This window comes from Xyrauchen texanus, chromosome 40 (assembly GCF_025860055.1).
Source record: "Xyrauchen texanus isolate HMW12.3.18 chromosome 40, RBS_HiC_50CHRs, whole genome shotgun sequence".
Lineage (NCBI taxonomy): Eukaryota > Metazoa > Chordata > Actinopteri > Cypriniformes > Catostomidae > Xyrauchen > Xyrauchen texanus.
In genome coordinates this window covers 15,925,965-15,944,500 of record NC_068315.1, presented here as the reverse complement: position 1 = coordinate 15,944,500, position 18,536 = coordinate 15,925,965, and the positions used below count along the sequence as shown (strand labels likewise).

The following is an 18,536-nucleotide window of genomic DNA, read 5'->3' as shown; positions in this document are numbered from 1 at the left end:
TGAGAGGTTGCTAGGATGAATAGATCATGGCACAAACGACATAAATCCAATTTCCAATGGACAACAGCGGCTCTATTTTCATGAGTGTGCAAAGCGCTGCGCTACATCTTATCCCATTTTCGTTAAGAGTGCTAATTCGAAGTGCAATTTTCTATTTTCCTGAGAAATAGGTCATTGCACTAAGATGTTTCAAAAGCAGGTCTATTTTCAGCACAAAGTCAAAAATCAGTTCCTGCATTTGCAGTTTGAAGATTCCACCAGCAGGTGGTATTGAAGTTCAAGTCCAAACTCTGATTGTCATGGACATAATTTGATTCTCCACTATATTTTTAAAAAAGGGAGAGAAAACTTGAAATGTTGACATCAACAACAAAAATAATGTCACTTGATGCAAGTCCATGTACTGGAAAACCATGAACAAAACTATGCAACATAAAAAGAAATGCGACCCAGGATACTTTAAATACAGACGAATCTCAGTTGCCTCCGCGTCTGAGACCCTCAATCCGCGTTTTCTATCATGTGGCTTGTAGCGTGTGGAGGCTTCAAGCTATTCTATGTGGCATCCACACAACATGCGCCCCACAGAGAGCCACATTATAGCAACCATGAGGAGGTTAACCCAAGCAACCGGGACAATTGGTTGCATAGGAAGTCTGACTGGAGTCACTCAGTGCGCCCTGGATTCAAATTTGCAACTCTAGGAGTCATAGTCAGCGTCTTTACTTGCTGAGCTACCCAGGCCCCCCGAGAACTTAATTGCACTTAACCCAGCCCATTAGAAGAGTGATTTCAACAAACTCACTTGCGCCTAGACTTAGCACATGCTTGCAAGAAAATGCCAAAACTTCATGTCCATGCCCATTGACTTTGTACTTATGACTTAAGGCATAGCGCTGCACGTAGTTCTACTGCTCTTAAAATGGGGCCCCAGAACTCCATATGTCCAGAGTATGTTTCTTTCACACTAAGCCAATAAATAATTCTTCATTACTGCACAATTTAACGTTAAGACATTAGAATATTACTTAATCATAGTGTGTTGAAGACCACCGCTGTGGCAGCACTTACACACCTATGACCTAAACCTTCAACTAACCTGCAGCAAAACCGTCAAATATCCGGTTCTTCCGCAATACCGGGTGGCTGTTTGTGCTGATGAGAACACCAGCCTGTGCATTCCTGAAGATGTCATTTTCTTCCAACAGCCCTAAACATGAATATGCAGACACTGCTATTAGTTTCATAAGGAACACTTTGATAATGATTAAACATTCAGATGCAATAGGTACATGCATCCATTACATTAAATGGGTTGCTTCTTTGTGTTGTGAAGCATCTGTGAATGATAACAAATTGTGTTTTGAATCTGCTCTGATTATAATACTATATATTAGGGTTCATACAGATGATTCAAAGTTAAATTCAAGGACGTGTAAGCACATTTTTATTTGTTTTCAAGGACTATGCTCAAGATGGCATTAAAACAAATTATTTCTGTTTATTTTAAATTAAAATATTTGAACCATGCAGTTAATTTATTTTTATTAAACACTTACTACAATTTCAACAATGAGCATCTTTAACTACATATTCTCACATTAACAATTATTGGTTCATGACGAAATTGATGTGCACTTCGCTTTCCAACAAAATAACTGGGTCCATAAAGAGTAGTCCATATGACTCATGTGCTGTGATCCATGTTTTCTAAAGTCACACAACAGATTTATTTGAGGAACTGACCGAAATTGCAAATGGGTTATTCTCAAACATTTTTGACTTTCCAACGTACAAAATTTTCCATTTAGTTCAGTTTTTGCCTATAAACGCTGAGGGTAAATATTTTGAAACATGTTGACATTAATTGTTATTCATAAAAAGGACAACTTGGCTGTTGTTCTTTATTTAATTTTGTTTCACGAACAAAGCAAGTTAAAACTAACAAAGGTTAAATGAATAAGAATACATTTTGAGGATTAAATGGGGTACAATACCAAATATGTTGTGTGAAAATATTAATTAAAATGTGAATTAATAACTTAACATGCTGGGGAAAAGGATTTACCATTGAAAACACCAATGCCATGAAATCAAACACTTTAAATTATTAATAATAATTTAGTTTTTTTGCACACTTGTTCGGCCTTGCATTAATGCTTTTATTTAAAATAAGTACAAAATAAATAACTTTACATGTCATAGAAGTGGTGCGCCAGATGAAGGGGTTTATTTCAGGCAATTAACAATTTCAAATATATTTTCAAAAACAATGTCAAACCATTTCAAATCATTAAAGGTTAGGTTATAAAATGATTTAATTGTTTTTATTATTATTACAATTTTTTGCTATTTGAAAGCTTTTTCATGACTAAAAAAAAAGTCAAGGGACATGTTTGTCAACATATTTTGATATTGACACATGTTGTCAGAAATAACCTATTTTGTGAGAGACAAAGATTTCTTTACTGAAGGGGGCACTAGACGGCTCACAAAACTGAATCCTCTATTGATCTGCTTTCAAATCATTACAATTTTTTCACTCTGGAGAGTAAATTGTAATTAAAACTGATAGTTGCAAGGATTCATACTAGCTAAATCCACCACAGCAGTATCTATAAAATATATATATTTTTTAAATCCTCCATTAACACTTGCTTGTGATTGGCCCATTTTGAACAGTGCTGTCAAAAATAACAGGCGTCACGTGATAGCGCTGTCTATGTGCTGCCTGATTAGCAGTGGTCTAGTGGTCTGTTGTTGTGTTTTTCGAAAATAAATAAATACATTTAATTTATTAAGCGATTTAAGGAATGCATTTTAAGATTTTCTCTAATTGAACAACTTTAAGCACTTATTGTTAAAAATGACTATTTTCAAGGGTTTTCCAGGACTTCAATTTGAAAAAGCCAAATTCAAGTACTTAAAGCACTTTAAGCACCTTGTACGAACCCTGTATATATTAGCCTCATCTGGTATAGCATTTCCTATACTTTACAAAGAGATCTTCCATTCTTACCCCTCCCACCATTGAATATGCAAATCCCCCCATCCCGACCATCGTGGATCTTATTCCTGCGCAGCGTGGGGTTGCTGTCCGTCTTAATCCACACGCCCGCCATGGCATTATCAAAGATCTCATTGTCTTCGATGAAGCCAAGCCCTAATAACAAACCACCGCATCATGTTAAATATAAACAACAAGCAGAGACCCTTGCCTCTCTCATAACTTGGCAGCACAATGTAACAAAAGCACAAATCTGTTTAGAGTATTTATAAATGCTTCATGAGTAAGAGACAAATGAAGAAACAGGAGGCAGACACAGAACTTACCCGAGTTGTAAACAAGGATGCCCCCATTTTGCCCTCCCCAAATTTTGTTTCTTCTGATTTTTGGATTGCTTCCAGTTCTTGGTTTACAAAAAGAAAAGAAAAAAAAAAAAAATCAATCCTGTACAATGCATCCAATATAAAAATGCATTACGATTTTTACTTTCAAGAGTCTTGAAAAACTCTTTGTTCCCTCAGAGCAGAAATGCAATTACTTCCTACCTGATCTGGACTCCAGAGTACATGTGATTGTAGATATCATTATCTTCCAGTACTCCGTGTCCATTGTCGTAGAAATACACCCCAACCTTTTCAGAGAAATAACAATATTAACTTTAGAACAGGGAAGAATGAAGCCAGAATGAGATCAAAGTCAATTTAAAATCTCAAACCTGTTTGCCGCTGTGTATCCTGTTCCTCCTGAGCACTGGTGTGCTTCCTGTAGTCACCCACACACCTGCCAGAGTGTTGCTGTACACCTCATTCTCCTCTATTACACCCTGGCCTTTTTCATGCTAAAGACAACCAAAGTAAATTGATAGAACAGACTAGTGATGTAGACATTAAACAATTAACCAAGTTACTATACTATTGCTTAAAACATTGTTGTTTAACAATAAACAACAAATGTAAGCCAAATTGATGAGTAGGCCAAGTTACATGTGTACAAGTGAGGGCATTTTCAGACCTGTAGCTCATTTGATTTGAACCGAAACGGAGGCTAAACTTGTTACATTTTCTTCTTGGTTAGGTTCGCTTTCACAAGGTAACATTTCAAAACTACCAAAACTGTGTCAATAAAGTCACACGTGAGCAAGCTGTCCCCTATTGGTCACAATATATTTGGCGCATCCATTGATATACCTGTTAAAATGATAAACCAGTAAAAGCTCTGTCACAGAGCTAACCCTCTCTCTCACACACATGCACACACACAGCACCACATAAAATTGTGTCAAAAAGTTGCCTGCACAATCCTACCTCTGCCGCTATCCAAAAGAGAAATGCAATTGTACTAAATTTACAGTGCATCTGTAAAGTATTCACAGCGCTTCACTTTTTCCACATTTTGTTATGTTACAGCCTTATTCCAAAATGGATTAAATTCATTATTTTCCTCAAAATTCTTCAAACATTACCCCATAATGACCATGTGAAATTAGTTTGTTTGAAATCTTTGCAAATTGTATTACAAATTTGCACAATGTACATAAGTAGTCACAGCCTTTGCTCAATACTTTGTTGAAGCACCTTTGACACCAATTACAGCCTCAAATATTTTTGTGTATGCTACAAGCTTGGCACACCTATTTTTGGGCAGTTTATCCCATTCTTCTTTACAGGACCTCTCAAGCTCCATCAGGTTGGATGGGGAGCATTGGTGCACAGCCATTTTCAGATCTCTCCAGAGATGTTCAGTCGTATTCAAGTCTGGGCTCTGGCTGGGCCACTCAAGGACATTCACAGAGTTGTACCGTAGCCACTCCTTTGTTATCTTGGCAGATGAACATTCGCCCCAGTCTGAGGTCCAGAGCGCTCTGGAGCAGGTTTTCATCAAGGATGTCTGTACATTGCTGCATTAATCTTTCCCTCGATCCTGACTAGTCTCCCAGTTCCTGCCGCTGAAAAACATCCCCACAGCATGATGCTGCCACCACCATGCTTCACTGTAGGGATGGTATTGGCCAGGTGATGAGCGGAGCCTGGTTTCCTCCAGACATGATGCTTGCCATTCAGGCCAAAGAGTACAATCTTTTGTTTCTCATGGACTGAGAGTCCTTCAGGTGCCTTTTGGCAAACTCCAGGCAGGCTGTCATGTGCCTTTTACTGGAGGAGTGGATTCTGTCTGGCCACTCTACTATACAGGCCTGATTGGTGGAGTGCTGCAGAGATGGTTGTTCTTCTGAAAGGTTCTCCTCCCTCCACAGAGAAATGCTGGAGCTCTGACAGAGTGACCATCGGGTTCTTGGTCACCTCCCTGACTAAGACCCTTCTCTCCCAATCACTCACTTTGGCCGAGCGGCCAGCTCTAGGAATTGTCCTGGTGGTTCCAATCTTCTTCCATTTACGGATGATGGAGGCCACTGTGCTCATTGGGACCTTCAATGCTGCAGACATTTTTCTGTACTCTTCCCCAGATCTGTGCCTCGATACAATCCTGTGTCTGAGGTCTACAGACAATTCCTTGGACTTCATGGCTTGGTTTGTGCTCTGACATGCACTGTTAACTGTGGGGCCTTGTATAGACAGGTGTGCGGCTTTCCAAATCATGTACAATCAACTGAATTTACCACAGCTGGACTCCAATCAAGTTGTAGAAACATCTCAAGGATAATCAGTGGGAACAGGATGGTTTTTATTTTTTATAAATTTGCCAAGATTTCAACCAAACTTCTTTCACGTTGTCATTATGGGGTATTGTTTGTAGAATTGAGGAAAATAATGAATTTAATCAATTTTAGAATAAGGCTGAAACATAACAATGTGGAATAAGTGAAGCGCTGTGAATAATTTCCAGATGCACTCTACCTCAGGAATGAAAAACAGCTCTTATATTAAACATGCAATGATGTCTTATATAGTCGCCAAAAGGCTATATCCATATTTTGATGATGAATTACAGTGATAAGCTGACCTACAGCTCTCTTCTCATAAGATCCATCAGGTATGTTCATGGTTTTAATGGGGATATTGCTTTGTTCATTGGTCTGTTTTGTCAGATTGCATTCTCACCATAAGCGAATCTCGGAGCGATTGTTTTAGTACAGATCCGAGTGTGATTGCTATGCAATATGCCTAAACAAACCAAACTAAAGGATAAAACGCACCAGGTTCTGAAAACAAATGCACCAAACGAGCCAGGTGTGAAAACGCCCTGAGAGCGCAATAATGCACAACCCACTGTCTTCTGAGAATGTGGGATTTCATCCATTCTGCTAGTAATCCCTAGTTTTGTTTATTTTTTTTAAATATATCGATAATCTGATTGCAGCTTTTTTTAATGATTGAAGTGGAATACAGATAAATGTTTTTTGTACCATAATTACATTAAACATTTACAAATGTTTTTATTACTACCCAAGCCTGCATGTATGGTAGGTCAGATGTTAGGCTTATTGGATAAACAAATAACAATAAAAATGGTCTGTGATCAGAATGTGCCAAAATATGCATGTTTATACAGTATAGATTGTGTGTACATTATCGTTCTGTCCATGATCCTTCCTGTATTATGATCAGTGCTGAACAAGTAAATAAATTATTGTGCGTATTTACCACATAGATTCCTCCATGCTGCCCATCATGGATCTTGTTGTGTCTCACTATAGGACAGCTGTTCGTTCTGATCTGAATGCCAGCAAGGGCATTTCCATAAATATCATTTCCCTCAATGAGGCCCCTCCCATCACCAAATATGTAAACGCCTCCTTGGTTGCCATTAAAGATGGCATTTCCCCTAGAATAAGAGCAGACAGCTTATTTAAAACTAATCAACAAGACAGCATATCATCCACAATTCACAGTGTGTTTAACTAATTTATGTCAAATCCAAAATATGAAAAATACTAATTATTTTCAAGCCTAAAAATAGCATGAATGATTTATACCAATTTGGCTTTAAAAAAGAATTTCCATAATCAGTCAGTGGGGACAAGAAATACTGACCTTATAGTTGGGTCACTGTTTGAGGTGATCCACACACCAGCAAAGTTATTGGCATATATTTTATTTTCTATGAACTGGCCTCTGCCTTTCTCATGTACATAGATGCCCCCTGTTTGGCCATGGTGTATTTCACAACGTACCACAGTCGGGTTAGCATATGCTTTAACCTCAAATCCTGCAATCCTGTTCCTATGGATATTACAGCTCTCAAAGTAGCCCTGCAGAGGGGGACAGAGAGACAAATCAACTTACAGAGTACTGGCCAAAATAGATAGTCTCATTGAACTAACAGATGTCTGACGTAATTACCATGCCATGGTCAAAGGTGAACACTCCTACATCTCTGCCATGGTGGATATGATTACGTCTGATGATAGGATTGCCGTGGTTTTTAACCCAGATTCCCGCAAGCGCATTGTTTGAGATTTCATTATCTTCATAAATACCCTGTAACAAAGCAGCACAGTTAAATGTTTTGGAAGATTTCTTTTAGATGCAAAAAACAATATAAAACATACCTTGATTATAGAACATAAATATAGTGATAAATACTAAAACCAGCTGTCAGTAGATAATGTAATAGTCTGGTCTGCAACTGAATGATGTAATACACAGAATAAGTTACATAATCTGTGATATGCAATATTCTCACTAGATAATTTCACCAAACATGCCATCAAAATCCACTTGTTCTTTATTTTTTTTTCTCATTTAACCACTATGTAATTGTACAAATAGACATTGAAGATTTTTACTTGAGCATGATCAGTGATGTACAGCCCAACGTTTTCACAATCACTGATGTTGCAGTGTTTAATGGTAGGACCGGCACCCTGACCACTTACACACACAGCTGACCCCACTGTGCAGACAGTTACAGAGAGAGATAGAGAGGAAGAGAGAAATTATTCATTTGTTAATGTGACACATTTATCAAAATAAATATGTTGAATATCAAAATCATAAAGCATTTAGGAAAAATATTTGTCCCTGACACCTAACTACCCATATTACTGTGATGTCAGGACACATCTTGATACAAAATCTTTTAAGAGCCCCCAATTAAAAGATTTTGTATCATAATATATCCTAACATTGCACTAATCTAAATAGCTAGTTGTCAGGGACAATATTTCCTAAATGCTTTATGGCATGATATTCATGGTTGTTTGCGTTGTATCGACTAAGTGGAATGTACCTGTGCAGGTGCTGCGGATGACACAGTGGTCAATGTTGGGACTGCAATTAACCGTGATCTCCAAACAGTGGTGAGCATTATGGTGCTGGGCTGATTTATCATCAGGGTTGAACTGTGGTTAAAATAATACATAGGATCAAGAAACAGTTATGCAGCAATTTCTTATACAAAGAATCAATTGTCTTGGGTGAATAAGAAAAGAGCCAGCAGCATTATCAAATAGATGCCCGAAGTTATTTACTAATGCGATCACTGAAGAGGGCTGAATAGAGAAGATAATGTGCTGAGAAATAATACAAATATTTAAATAACCTAAATGCAATAGAAAAATCTGTTAGACTTACTCTGATGGTCATGTAGCCCACATATGCATCTTCAGATCCCTCCATAAACACAAACGTTGAATCTCTAGTGTTTTCAATGACAACCTTGTCAGCTACCTTCCCTGAGGCTGAATGGATGAAAACAGGGGTGTACAAGGTAAAGGCTGAAAATTGTACGATGTAAAAGCATTAGGTAAAATAAGGTTCATCTTGTTCACCTGCGCCAATCATTGTGATGGGGGACTCAATGTAGATCCATTCATCTGTGTAAATGCCAGAATGGACAAATATCAGGCCATCAAAATGGGCCTCCTGCACCCCTCCCAGTGCATCCTCAATGGTGTCATAATACTGAAAACCATAAAAACATTGCCATCACAGTGGAGCTGAAAATGGTTCAATGGATGTACTGAATTTTGTTTAAAGAAATTAAACTGCAAAAAGGAAATTCATTATAGGTTAAAGGACCATACCAGCATATTCTCTCTGCCTTTATATCTGGCTGGATTACTATAAAAGTGTTCTGCAAATCCAGGCTTTACATGTGCTCCTTTATACTGTGCAAGAAGAAAAACACAAAAGCAGAGGCTTAAACAAATGACTCCATGAACATTTTCCAGATTCTGTTGTGTTACATTTCAGGCCCTGGTATTAATAGTCTCTGGTGAGCAGAGTAAGTGGTCACAACTGGTCTGCCATTTGTGATTGGATCACCCAAGAAACAATTGAATACTAGATCCAGAGGGCCTTAGATATGACATTTGAGTTGAAAGCCTTTTTACCCTGTGACAATTACAAAACAAATGGCATCACACTGGAAAAATCATCCATACACAGTCTTATGGCCAAAGTATACTTTCCGCGTTGGAGATCAGTTTGTGCACAGTATGTGTGATCCAAACTTCATCATCATCAGCAGCCTGTGCGAACGGATTTCTCGACACGCGGACAGTTCTGTGAGCATCGTTGCGCAAATGCCTAGGGATGCCGCGATTATACGGTTTCACAATTTTTTTTCTCCCAACTTGGCATGCCCAAATCCCAATGTGCTTTTTTTTAAGTCCTCGTGGTCACATAGTGATTCCCCTCAATCCAGGTTGCAGAGGACGAATCCCAGCTGCCTCCGCGTTTGACACCGTCAACCTGCGCATGTTATCACATGGATTGTTGAGCGCGTTGCCACGGAGACATGGTGCGTGTGGAGGCTTCACGCCATCCACCGCGGCATCCATGCACAACTCACCACGTGCCCCACTGAGAACGAACCACATTATAGCGACCACGAGGAGGTTACCCTGTGTGACTCTACCCTTCCTAGCAACCGGGCCAATTTGGTTGTTAACCTTTTGATACGCAATCGCCCGCACATGATTGTGACGTCACTCGAATTACATTTATAGACGGTAAATTATATATTAAATTTAAGCAATGTGAACAAATTATACATCTTTTCAAAAGGTCAAATGGTTCAACATTGATATCCGATCTCGGTTTCATGATAGCAATGCTCCAGAAACAGCAATTTAGTTATTTGTGCCAGGAGTACAAATGAAAACATGCAATATCAAAACTGGACTTCATATCTTTGTTATGAAAACGCGATCGCCAGATGAATACAGTTCGCCACACGTGGGTCAATTGTCCATGACAATCGTTCATTGAAAAACATCCAATAGCACTTTTTGTCCATAAAAGTGCTAAATCTGAGAAATATTGATATATTCTCTATTGTTTACATGAGATCTCGCCTGAAAGAATTACAATTAGTCATCATTCTTCAACAAACTATGCAATCTGAGCAGCAATCATGTTGTAAACTATATAATAAGAGTCCCGTAAACAAAATGAGCCTGTCTCCATAGTCTATTTTTAAAAATGCAGCATAGTTTTATTCATAATAGCCAAGCAGTGCAGTCAGACTTTGTGTCGTCTTGAAAAGCGTAGCCTTAATTTTACTCTGTACGCTTCCAGAAATTTTACAGAGAAAAAAGCTTGCAGGAACTAAATTTTTTGTTAGATCATCTTCAAATTTGAAACATAATTTCTTCAGAATTGTGGCTTTGAGACCATTGCATTTCTTGGTTGTCTTGGTACTATTATATATTGGTTTTTTTTAGATTATAAAAACCATGTTCAGCACACAATATTTCCATTAATATAAACTTAAGCTTCTCTAACTTTAAAACAATAACAAAATATATTAATTCTGGGAAATAAAGCCCAAAGTGTATTCTTTCAAAAGATACTATAACTGTGTCCATAGTCCAAAGGGTCCAGTAAATACAACAATTTAAGTTCAGGTATGTCATTTTCATGGTTTGTGCTCAAAAAGTTTAAGGAGACCTGGCTGGAGTCAATCAGCACGCCCTGGGATTCGAACTAGCGACTCCAGGGGTTGTAGCCTGCATCTTTTACCACTGAGCAACCCAGGCCCCCCTAAACGGTTTCACTATTAACCGCGATTAAAAACGTCAAAGTTAACTTAACCGCAATAATTCAGAATCCACGGTTAAACCGCAAAATACTTTTAGACATGGCAAGCCTAAATGTGAAAACTCTTGTGCCTGTTTGGGTACTGGAGCTCTTGCTTTGATTACGGAGGGTGGCCGCGTGGTGCTTAGCCAGGTGTCGGAGACTGAACATGAACTTTCACTTCACTTAAATAACTGACTAAAGACGATGATGGATGTAAATTATCATGGAAGTCAAATTAAGTCATGGAAAGAAACATCCTACAAATGGGACAGGATGCTCCACTAGTCATCCAGTAACAAACTAGTGAGTTTAATATTTTTAGCTGTGGCGATTTTAAAAAGTGATGAATTAAAAGATGCTTCTTTTTGTTACGTTTAAGTGTGCTGACGGTGCATTCACCAAAAAAACATTTTAATAATGATCAGACTTTAAATTGCCTGCTGTGAGCAATGTTCCCATTAATATGCATAGTCTACAGGTTTAATTGTAAGGTGTTGTGGACAGTAATTTCTGTTGAGATTAAGAGAGAGTCTGTTGCCGATTCTTTATGTTGGGGTGTCTGACAGACAACGGATTTCTTTAATAAACTGTTGAAGAAAAAACTTTTGGATGTCTTGAACTAGGCTACATGTTGCTCACCCACAATAATCTTGCATTTATGCACTTTTGAAGCACTCCATTTACGCACTTTTGAAGCACTCCATTTACATTGAAGCACATCACTGAGCTCTGTATGCACATAAGCGGTGTTGTGCTCTAGATTGAAGCATCTATTATATAGCACTTATTTATTTTTTGTGTATTTACCAGGTTTTTTTATTTTGTTTTAGGAATGCCCTTAGCATCCACATATCTCCCACAAATACGTCCCCTAAGAAGTTCAATTGTTATATGATATGCATTTTTCACATCACTGCTGTTGCATAATGAAAAATTGCAAATAATTGTAAAACCGGTTTACCGCGTACATTTTTTCTCAGATGGTAATCTCCTCTTCAAAAACTGACACCGCGGCATCCCTACCTGTACCTGCCGTTGACTTTGCTAAAAGAGTATAGCAAAGCAGTTGTAGTGTACATGAACATGTTCATATTCGTTCGCAGTCAGAAGAGTATACTTTGACAGGCAAAGTGGTCAACTGGTCGCAATCCAATCAGGAGTGCACAAAAAACAAAGTATACCCAGGCCTTTAGAAAAAAAATACAGAGCAACTTCATACCAACTGCTGAAAGCTCTCCTTCCACGGGTTGGGCTGCTCATATTCTTCGGGGTTGATTTGGTAGAACTTTCCCGGCTCTGGATGCATCATGGGTCGCGTGTATTCAAATACTTCCATGTACAGTCTCTTCCTATGAAACAAACAGACAAAACCATCACTATCATTAAACTTCTCAGATCAGGACCATCTGAAGCAATTCTAATCATACTCCATTTACTAAACATATTGGTGGTGGACAGGACCAACAGGGGGACAACTGTACTTTTGTCCCGGGCTTGAGACGCAGGAGGTGGGGCTTGCAGCACAGAAAGGCGGTTCCATATTGTGTCTAATCACAATTTATTTAAACATGGAGACAGTGCGCAACTGCCAACAATGTCTGGTTTTAAACTCTTTCAATGAGAATGATCATCTTTTATATTTACATTACATTTACATTTATTCAAAGCGATTACAGTGCCCTTAATACAGGGACAATCCCCCCGGAGCAACCTGGAGTTAAGTGCCTTGCTCAAGGACACTGGCTATGGGGATCGAAGCAACAACCTTCTGCTTACCAGTTCAGTGCCTTAGCCCACTATACCACCACCACTTTTCTGTAATTACTTAATCTACAAACAAATAGAGAAAAATAAATAGTGTATCCAGTCAGAATGTATTCCTTGATGCTTACCAGCGAAGTGTGAGAACTTTTTCACAAATGGCATGCCTGAAGCAGAGAGTGAGTTTGAGCTCCACCCCGTCAGGCCTTCAGAATTCCTCAACAGTGCAAATGAATGGGCAACTAAAGTCAGATTCATCAGCCAATCAGATTTATTTATTTGTTCTTGGTGGGTGTGATCTTTAGGAGACATCCCGGTCAAGACCTTCTAGCTGGCCTTGACTGACGCAATCACACTTAAAGTAATGTAATTTGAAAGCAAAGAGCGTGAGATTGTCATAACTGCCGCTACCGCCACTGAGAAAGAGATCCTTATGGATTTAAAAACATGAGATGTTCTGCATGACCGTGTGATTGCTTAATTTATTAAACAGGAAAGGAGGACTGATTTTCACTTCAAGTAAATTGGTAAGTGCTTTTTGCATTGTTATAGCAACATCAGGAGTTTACGAAGTGTAAATTAGGCTGAGCATTCAGTGTAAGATCAAGTTTTGAAAAGTAGTGCTTCATTCCATTCAACTCGGAAAGTCGGATTTTACAACTTCCTACTAGGATGCAATGGAATGCATCTTGAAGTAAGAAATACAACTTGTTGGCTAGTGCAGAAATACTCAACTCCAATTTCGCCGAGATGCAAGGGCATGATGTCACACAAACATGTCGACACTCGGGGAGATATACAAAGTGACAAACTTTAACTTTATTAAATAATATCGATAAATTAGTTTGTTTCCAAATTGCATTATGTTAAAGCTCGTTTAACAAACGCCTGCAGAAACAGGTGTATAAAACATTATAATCTCTTTTGATAATCGTACACCTGAAGCACAAATGCCAGCACTGCAGCATTGTTTATCAGTTGGGTTGCTAGGAGATATCTCTAATGAGAATAAAACCTCTGCTAAGCTAACGAGAGTGGTACAGCTTTTTTTCCCTTAAACGTCATCTTCCGAATATCAGGCGAATATCCCACATCCAACTTGAATGGAACGCAGAATAACCGTGTACTCTGACTAAACAAACTGTATTGCAAGCAACATTTAAATCGCAAATATTATTAGATAGATTTTTCCAAGTATTATAGACCTCCTTGGAAGATTCATATGAAAAATTATGATTATTGAATGTCTGTTCGTTTCATTTCACAAATCAGACATGCTGCAGTTAAAATTAGGCTGGCTTGAGCAAATGTCATTAGTTTTTAAAATGTCAGTTGGTATTATTAGTTAGCTGCGACATAATGTATTATGCCCAAAGACATAGGGTGTCTTATTCATTGTGAGACTAAGTTTTCTTAATGGCATGAATCACACTGAAGGCCTAGACTTTAAATGCATGGCCTGCCACTGAACAACATAAAATATTGTATAACAGACAGACCTTTTAGTGTTTTTGGTGTGTGAGCACGTAACTGAATGCGTACATTAATTTCAACCCACAATCAGAAATTGCAAGCAATAGTTAAATACTCAAATGGCCCTTAATGGAAAAAAAAAAGTTCCCCACCCCTGGTCTATGAGAATGACCTCACACTATCTCAAGAGGCGCTTGAAGTTATGTTCATTTTATTTCCATTTCTAATATTTAGATATTAATATATTGCCTACTAGTCTTTTTTCATCTGTTGTCATAGACGGATAGTCATGTGACATTAAATGGAAGGGTGGTTAAATACGTATATAATACACACACACACACACACACACACACACACACACACACACACACACACACCTTTGTTATTTTAATTGCTTTTTCATTTGGTTTGAAGTGCAGTTTAAATTTAGAAATATTTTTGGTTTAAGTTTTCTGTTTCAACAAATGAACTCAAGTATAAAAAGCAAAGCAATTATATTCACAGATCCCTCAGCAAACACATTTCTTAGATATGGCCTAGCCCTACTGTTTAGTGATGTTATGGACATACATCCTCTGTGCATATTGCCATGTGTTTTAGTCTATTGGATCATCAATAACCCAAGCCTCCTGAGACCTTCACAGACTCCTAACAAAAACTCCACTACAGTTATGGGAAAAAGTCCATGTATCTGCAAGCCAATCTAATGTATCTAAAAATTCTCACCAGAGAATGGGGTCATTTGCAAGCTCACTGAATCGCTTGCATACGCAGGCAGCCTGGCACAGGTCCTGTTCCAGCAGGTAGGAGAAGATTTTTAGAACGACTTCATCTGGAAGCTTCTCTTGAAGATACTGCTCTGCAGGGGCAGCTGAAGTAAGACAACAGGAGAACGAATTTTAACTACACTGCTTAGGAAAAGCAAATTTTTAATATACCATACTTGCACTCAAGTGATAGAGACCACTTTTGGTGGAAAACTCATTATAACATTCTCACCTGGCAGGTCTTGGGATTTTCCTGATACTCTTGCACGTTTCGCTCGGTGACCAAAATTTTCTGTGGCTGAAGTGGAGGCTCCCTACAAGCATAAATAACATAACATTTCTAATACACTTTTTGGTTGAAAAAGATGTCAGAAGACGGATCAGCTTGAGTCTTTACCTCCATACTGCTTTTTGTGGGGCACACGGTTCTTTTAGGCAACAGGGACTTTCTGCGGAGTTGGTATGGACTGTTTTGAGCTCCTGGACCAGATTCTTCTGCAACCATATCTGCAGGGATGTCCTCATCTACAGAAACAAAAGCAGAAAAAAAAAGCTTCATTCAGCAAGACATATTTAAACCTGCCCTACACAAGCTCAATTCCAAGTTCCCCCACACACTCCTGACATCCATGTGTGCACGCAGTAAACTATGCCTGTAGGAACAATGCGATTAACTTAGAGAAAACCCTAAGCAGTTTACCTAAGAGCCAAAGGGAAGCCCACAAAAAAGGTGCAAAGTGGATTGGTGGTAACAAGCAAGACATGAATGTAATGACAGATCAACTCTGACAAGGCAAACAGCCAGCAACTAAAACAACTTCAATGGCCCTCTCCTAAAGTATAGCATTACAGACAACAACTTCCACACATCCGTTGGGGAGAACGTTACACATATTTACAAAAGGTTGAATACCTGAAGCTTGTACCTTACCTGAATCTTGATCCTGGTAAGGTACAACATCTGCATTTTTGTATCCTTCTCTTTCATCAACTACAAATGTCAGCAAGTGCCCTAGCTGTTCATCTGTTTGTGTGTGCGAGTACCCTACCTACCTGTCAATATCTGAAGTACTGATCACCTGAGAGGCTTACAGTCTGTCCTTTCCAAAAGCACAATTTGGCACCTGGAGACAACATCCAAAAGTGAAAGATGAGACAAGTGGATAAAGCTGCACTCTGAACTGTCTCGAAATTTGTGGCAACTCACAGCTGATTGGACAACTGGCACCAATCAACTTATAAATGACAAGACAGCCAGACATCTAAAGTGCATCTGGCCAAAAAAAACAACACCATGCCAAGCATGACATTAAACCCTAATCTGTTCAAGAGGTGCTGTTTACAAGAGACTGATTTATCTCTGTCTCTTCGTCTGTCTACATATGCATCCAATAAGCATCCACATTTAAGAAAGTGGTATAAAAACTAAGCAGTTTGTCATGGAGAATATGCTCTTCCTCTTCGCCTTACACAGATATGAGAAACAGGACAATTGTGTGGCGTAGAGATGGAACGATAGTGGATTTTGCATATACAATAACTAAGGTTGTGGGAAAGGCAGATAACCAATTAATGGCCTGATAGTTTGTAAAATAAATGTATCAAATGTCAATATATGACAGGTACAGAAAAAGGAGTCCTAAATTAATAAAATCCCAGATGCAGTTTAGTGTTTAACCAAAATAACGAGAAATAAATTAAGATTTGGTGCATAACACGAGACTTGTAAGTATAAACAAGCCGGAAACAAAACAGGGACTCTTTATTTTGAAATTATGAAAAAACTATCAAATGGCAACTATCGACATGATTTTTGCCTAGAACGGTAGTTCCAAAAAGCAACTACCGGGACTGAATTATCGGTAAAACAATATATCGGTCTACCTCTACCGTGGACAGTAAAATTAATTTACACTGCCAAGTGTTCAAAGTAATCTAAAGTTAATACACAAACAAAACTTTGTGCACCCTTATTAAAAAGGTCCAGTTACATGTTGAATGTTTGCATGAGCACACTTATCTCAATGAATAATTAACCTTATTACATTTTAAGGGAGAGTGTATATTTACTTCACACTCTCAGGTCAATGGACACTGCTAAGGCTGGCGTTTCCATTGATGTAAACTATAAATGCAAACATATCACCTATTAGCTACATCATATGTTTTGTCAAACACAAAAATTAGTCTACACACAATGTAATCTATTCATCTGTTAATCGTATGATCACTACTGATCCTCAACTAGTACGGCCTATTAAATGCTTGATGAGCAGAAAACAGCAACCCATCTATGAAAACCTGATGCATTTTTACACTTCATCAATAGATTTACCAAACAAGATCTAAAAGTCTATCAGTGGTGGTCTGTAACCCAGCTAAATGTGGAGACAAAGGTTTCTGATTGATCATCGTAGATGCACCTCTATTGCACAAACCAGGGCCTTGTCCGAACCATCTAAAGCCCGCAACAAAAACCACCCAAACAAACATTATGATTTGCAATTATACACATCTCGAACAAAACAGTCATTACAGCTTTTATTCAATAACGTTGTGAGCCCAACTGCGCAGCTATTCACATTTGCTAGCGTTGCTACATACGAGTGTGTAAAGTAAACACAGTGTAACTTTAAAACTACTGCCACTACTATAACATATACATAAACACAATGCAGCTAACATTGCTCAACATGTTAATATGGTGAAGTAGCCAACTTGTGTGTTATTCGTCAATGGATAGTGTTGTGTGTCAGGGACACAATATCAATTGCAGCCCAAACTGGATGCAAGCAGCTACGCAGCGCAGATTTTCCTGTCAATATTCACGTCCCACGTCCCTATTTTAACTAAAAACCAAGAGAGGGGGGTTTAATTTAGATAAATATACTTTTACCCTGCCACTTTGTTTCTAAGCTGAACGCAAACACTGAAAGGTGACAAAGTATGTAAAAAGCTAACCGTATACGGTTCTGGCTCGTGAAGCCCAAACAAAGCGCGGCCTGGCCTGTATATATAAGCCTCTACGCTCTTCACACAAGCCCATGTAATCAGGCCGTAGGGCTCCACACTAACCGTGTAGGGCCAGATAGAGAATGTGCCGCACACGACACGGAACTACATTGACGCGTTGTTGGATTAAAGACCCCCGTCTCACCTCTTTCTGCGTTGTTTCTTTCCGGCTGCACCGGGCGCGGCCTCGACACTCGCCTGGGTCTCCTGCTGCTCGCTCTGACGGAGTTCATTTGGCGAGGTGACTTTACCCAGAAAAATATACTTCCCTCTGACCTTATCGCTACGTTCTTACCATTTACACAAATCTCTGGTCTGAAACAAGTCAAATTAGCCGTCTACGCCAAAAATGACACCAACCCGGGGCAGTTTTTCTTATTCGGGGTGTTGGTGGTGTTTTTTCAGACAGCTCCCCCCTGTGCTGAGCTCCGTGTCTCTCTCTCTCTAGCAGGAGGAGCCATTAACACGGTAAACATGCACAAGGGGGCACTGCTAATATTCTGTAAAAGTAACATTGATCTTATTGAA

At 38.8% G+C, this 18,536-nt stretch overlaps 1 protein-coding gene across 4 annotated transcripts in view; it reads right to left on the bottom strand.

Annotated features, from left to right (window-relative positions):
• LOC127633576 (F-box only protein 11) overlaps positions 1-18,456 on the bottom strand; it is a 20,073-nt gene extending 1,617 nt beyond the window's left edge. The window contains exons 1-19 of one of the 4 annotated variants that reach the window (XM_052112781.1): positions 18,304-18,437; positions 16,050-16,120; positions 15,394-15,521; positions 15,229-15,310; positions 14,956-15,100; positions 12,212-12,341; positions 8,991-9,074; positions 8,736-8,868; positions 8,539-8,645; positions 8,195-8,306; positions 7,752-7,858; positions 7,306-7,443; positions 6,997-7,214; positions 6,607-6,787; positions 3,723-3,845; positions 3,553-3,638; positions 3,334-3,410; positions 3,020-3,163; positions 1,100-1,210 (exon numbers count right to left, since the gene is read on the bottom strand). In XM_052112781.1, coding sequence (XP_051968741.1) covers positions 1,100-1,210; positions 3,020-3,163; positions 3,334-3,410; positions 3,553-3,638; positions 3,723-3,845; positions 6,607-6,787; positions 6,997-7,214; positions 7,306-7,443; positions 7,752-7,858; positions 8,195-8,306; positions 8,539-8,645; positions 8,736-8,868; positions 8,991-9,074; positions 12,212-12,341; positions 14,956-15,100; positions 15,229-15,310; positions 15,394-15,501 — 2,086 coding nt within the window. In that variant the 5' untranslated portion in view covers positions 15,502-15,521; positions 16,050-16,120; positions 18,304-18,437. Of the gene's footprint in view, positions 1-1,099; positions 1,211-3,019; positions 3,164-3,333; positions 3,411-3,552; positions 3,639-3,722; positions 3,846-6,606; positions 6,788-6,996; positions 7,215-7,305; positions 7,444-7,751; positions 7,859-8,194; positions 8,307-8,538; positions 8,646-8,735; positions 8,869-8,990; positions 9,075-12,211; positions 12,342-14,955; positions 15,101-15,228; positions 15,311-15,393; positions 15,522-16,049; positions 16,121-17,957; positions 18,062-18,153 lie in introns of those variants that run through there. The other 3 variants (XM_052112779.1, XM_052112782.1, XM_052112780.1) reach the window with 3 other exon arrangements.
• Between the last annotated feature and the right edge of the window lie 80 nt (positions 18,457-18,536).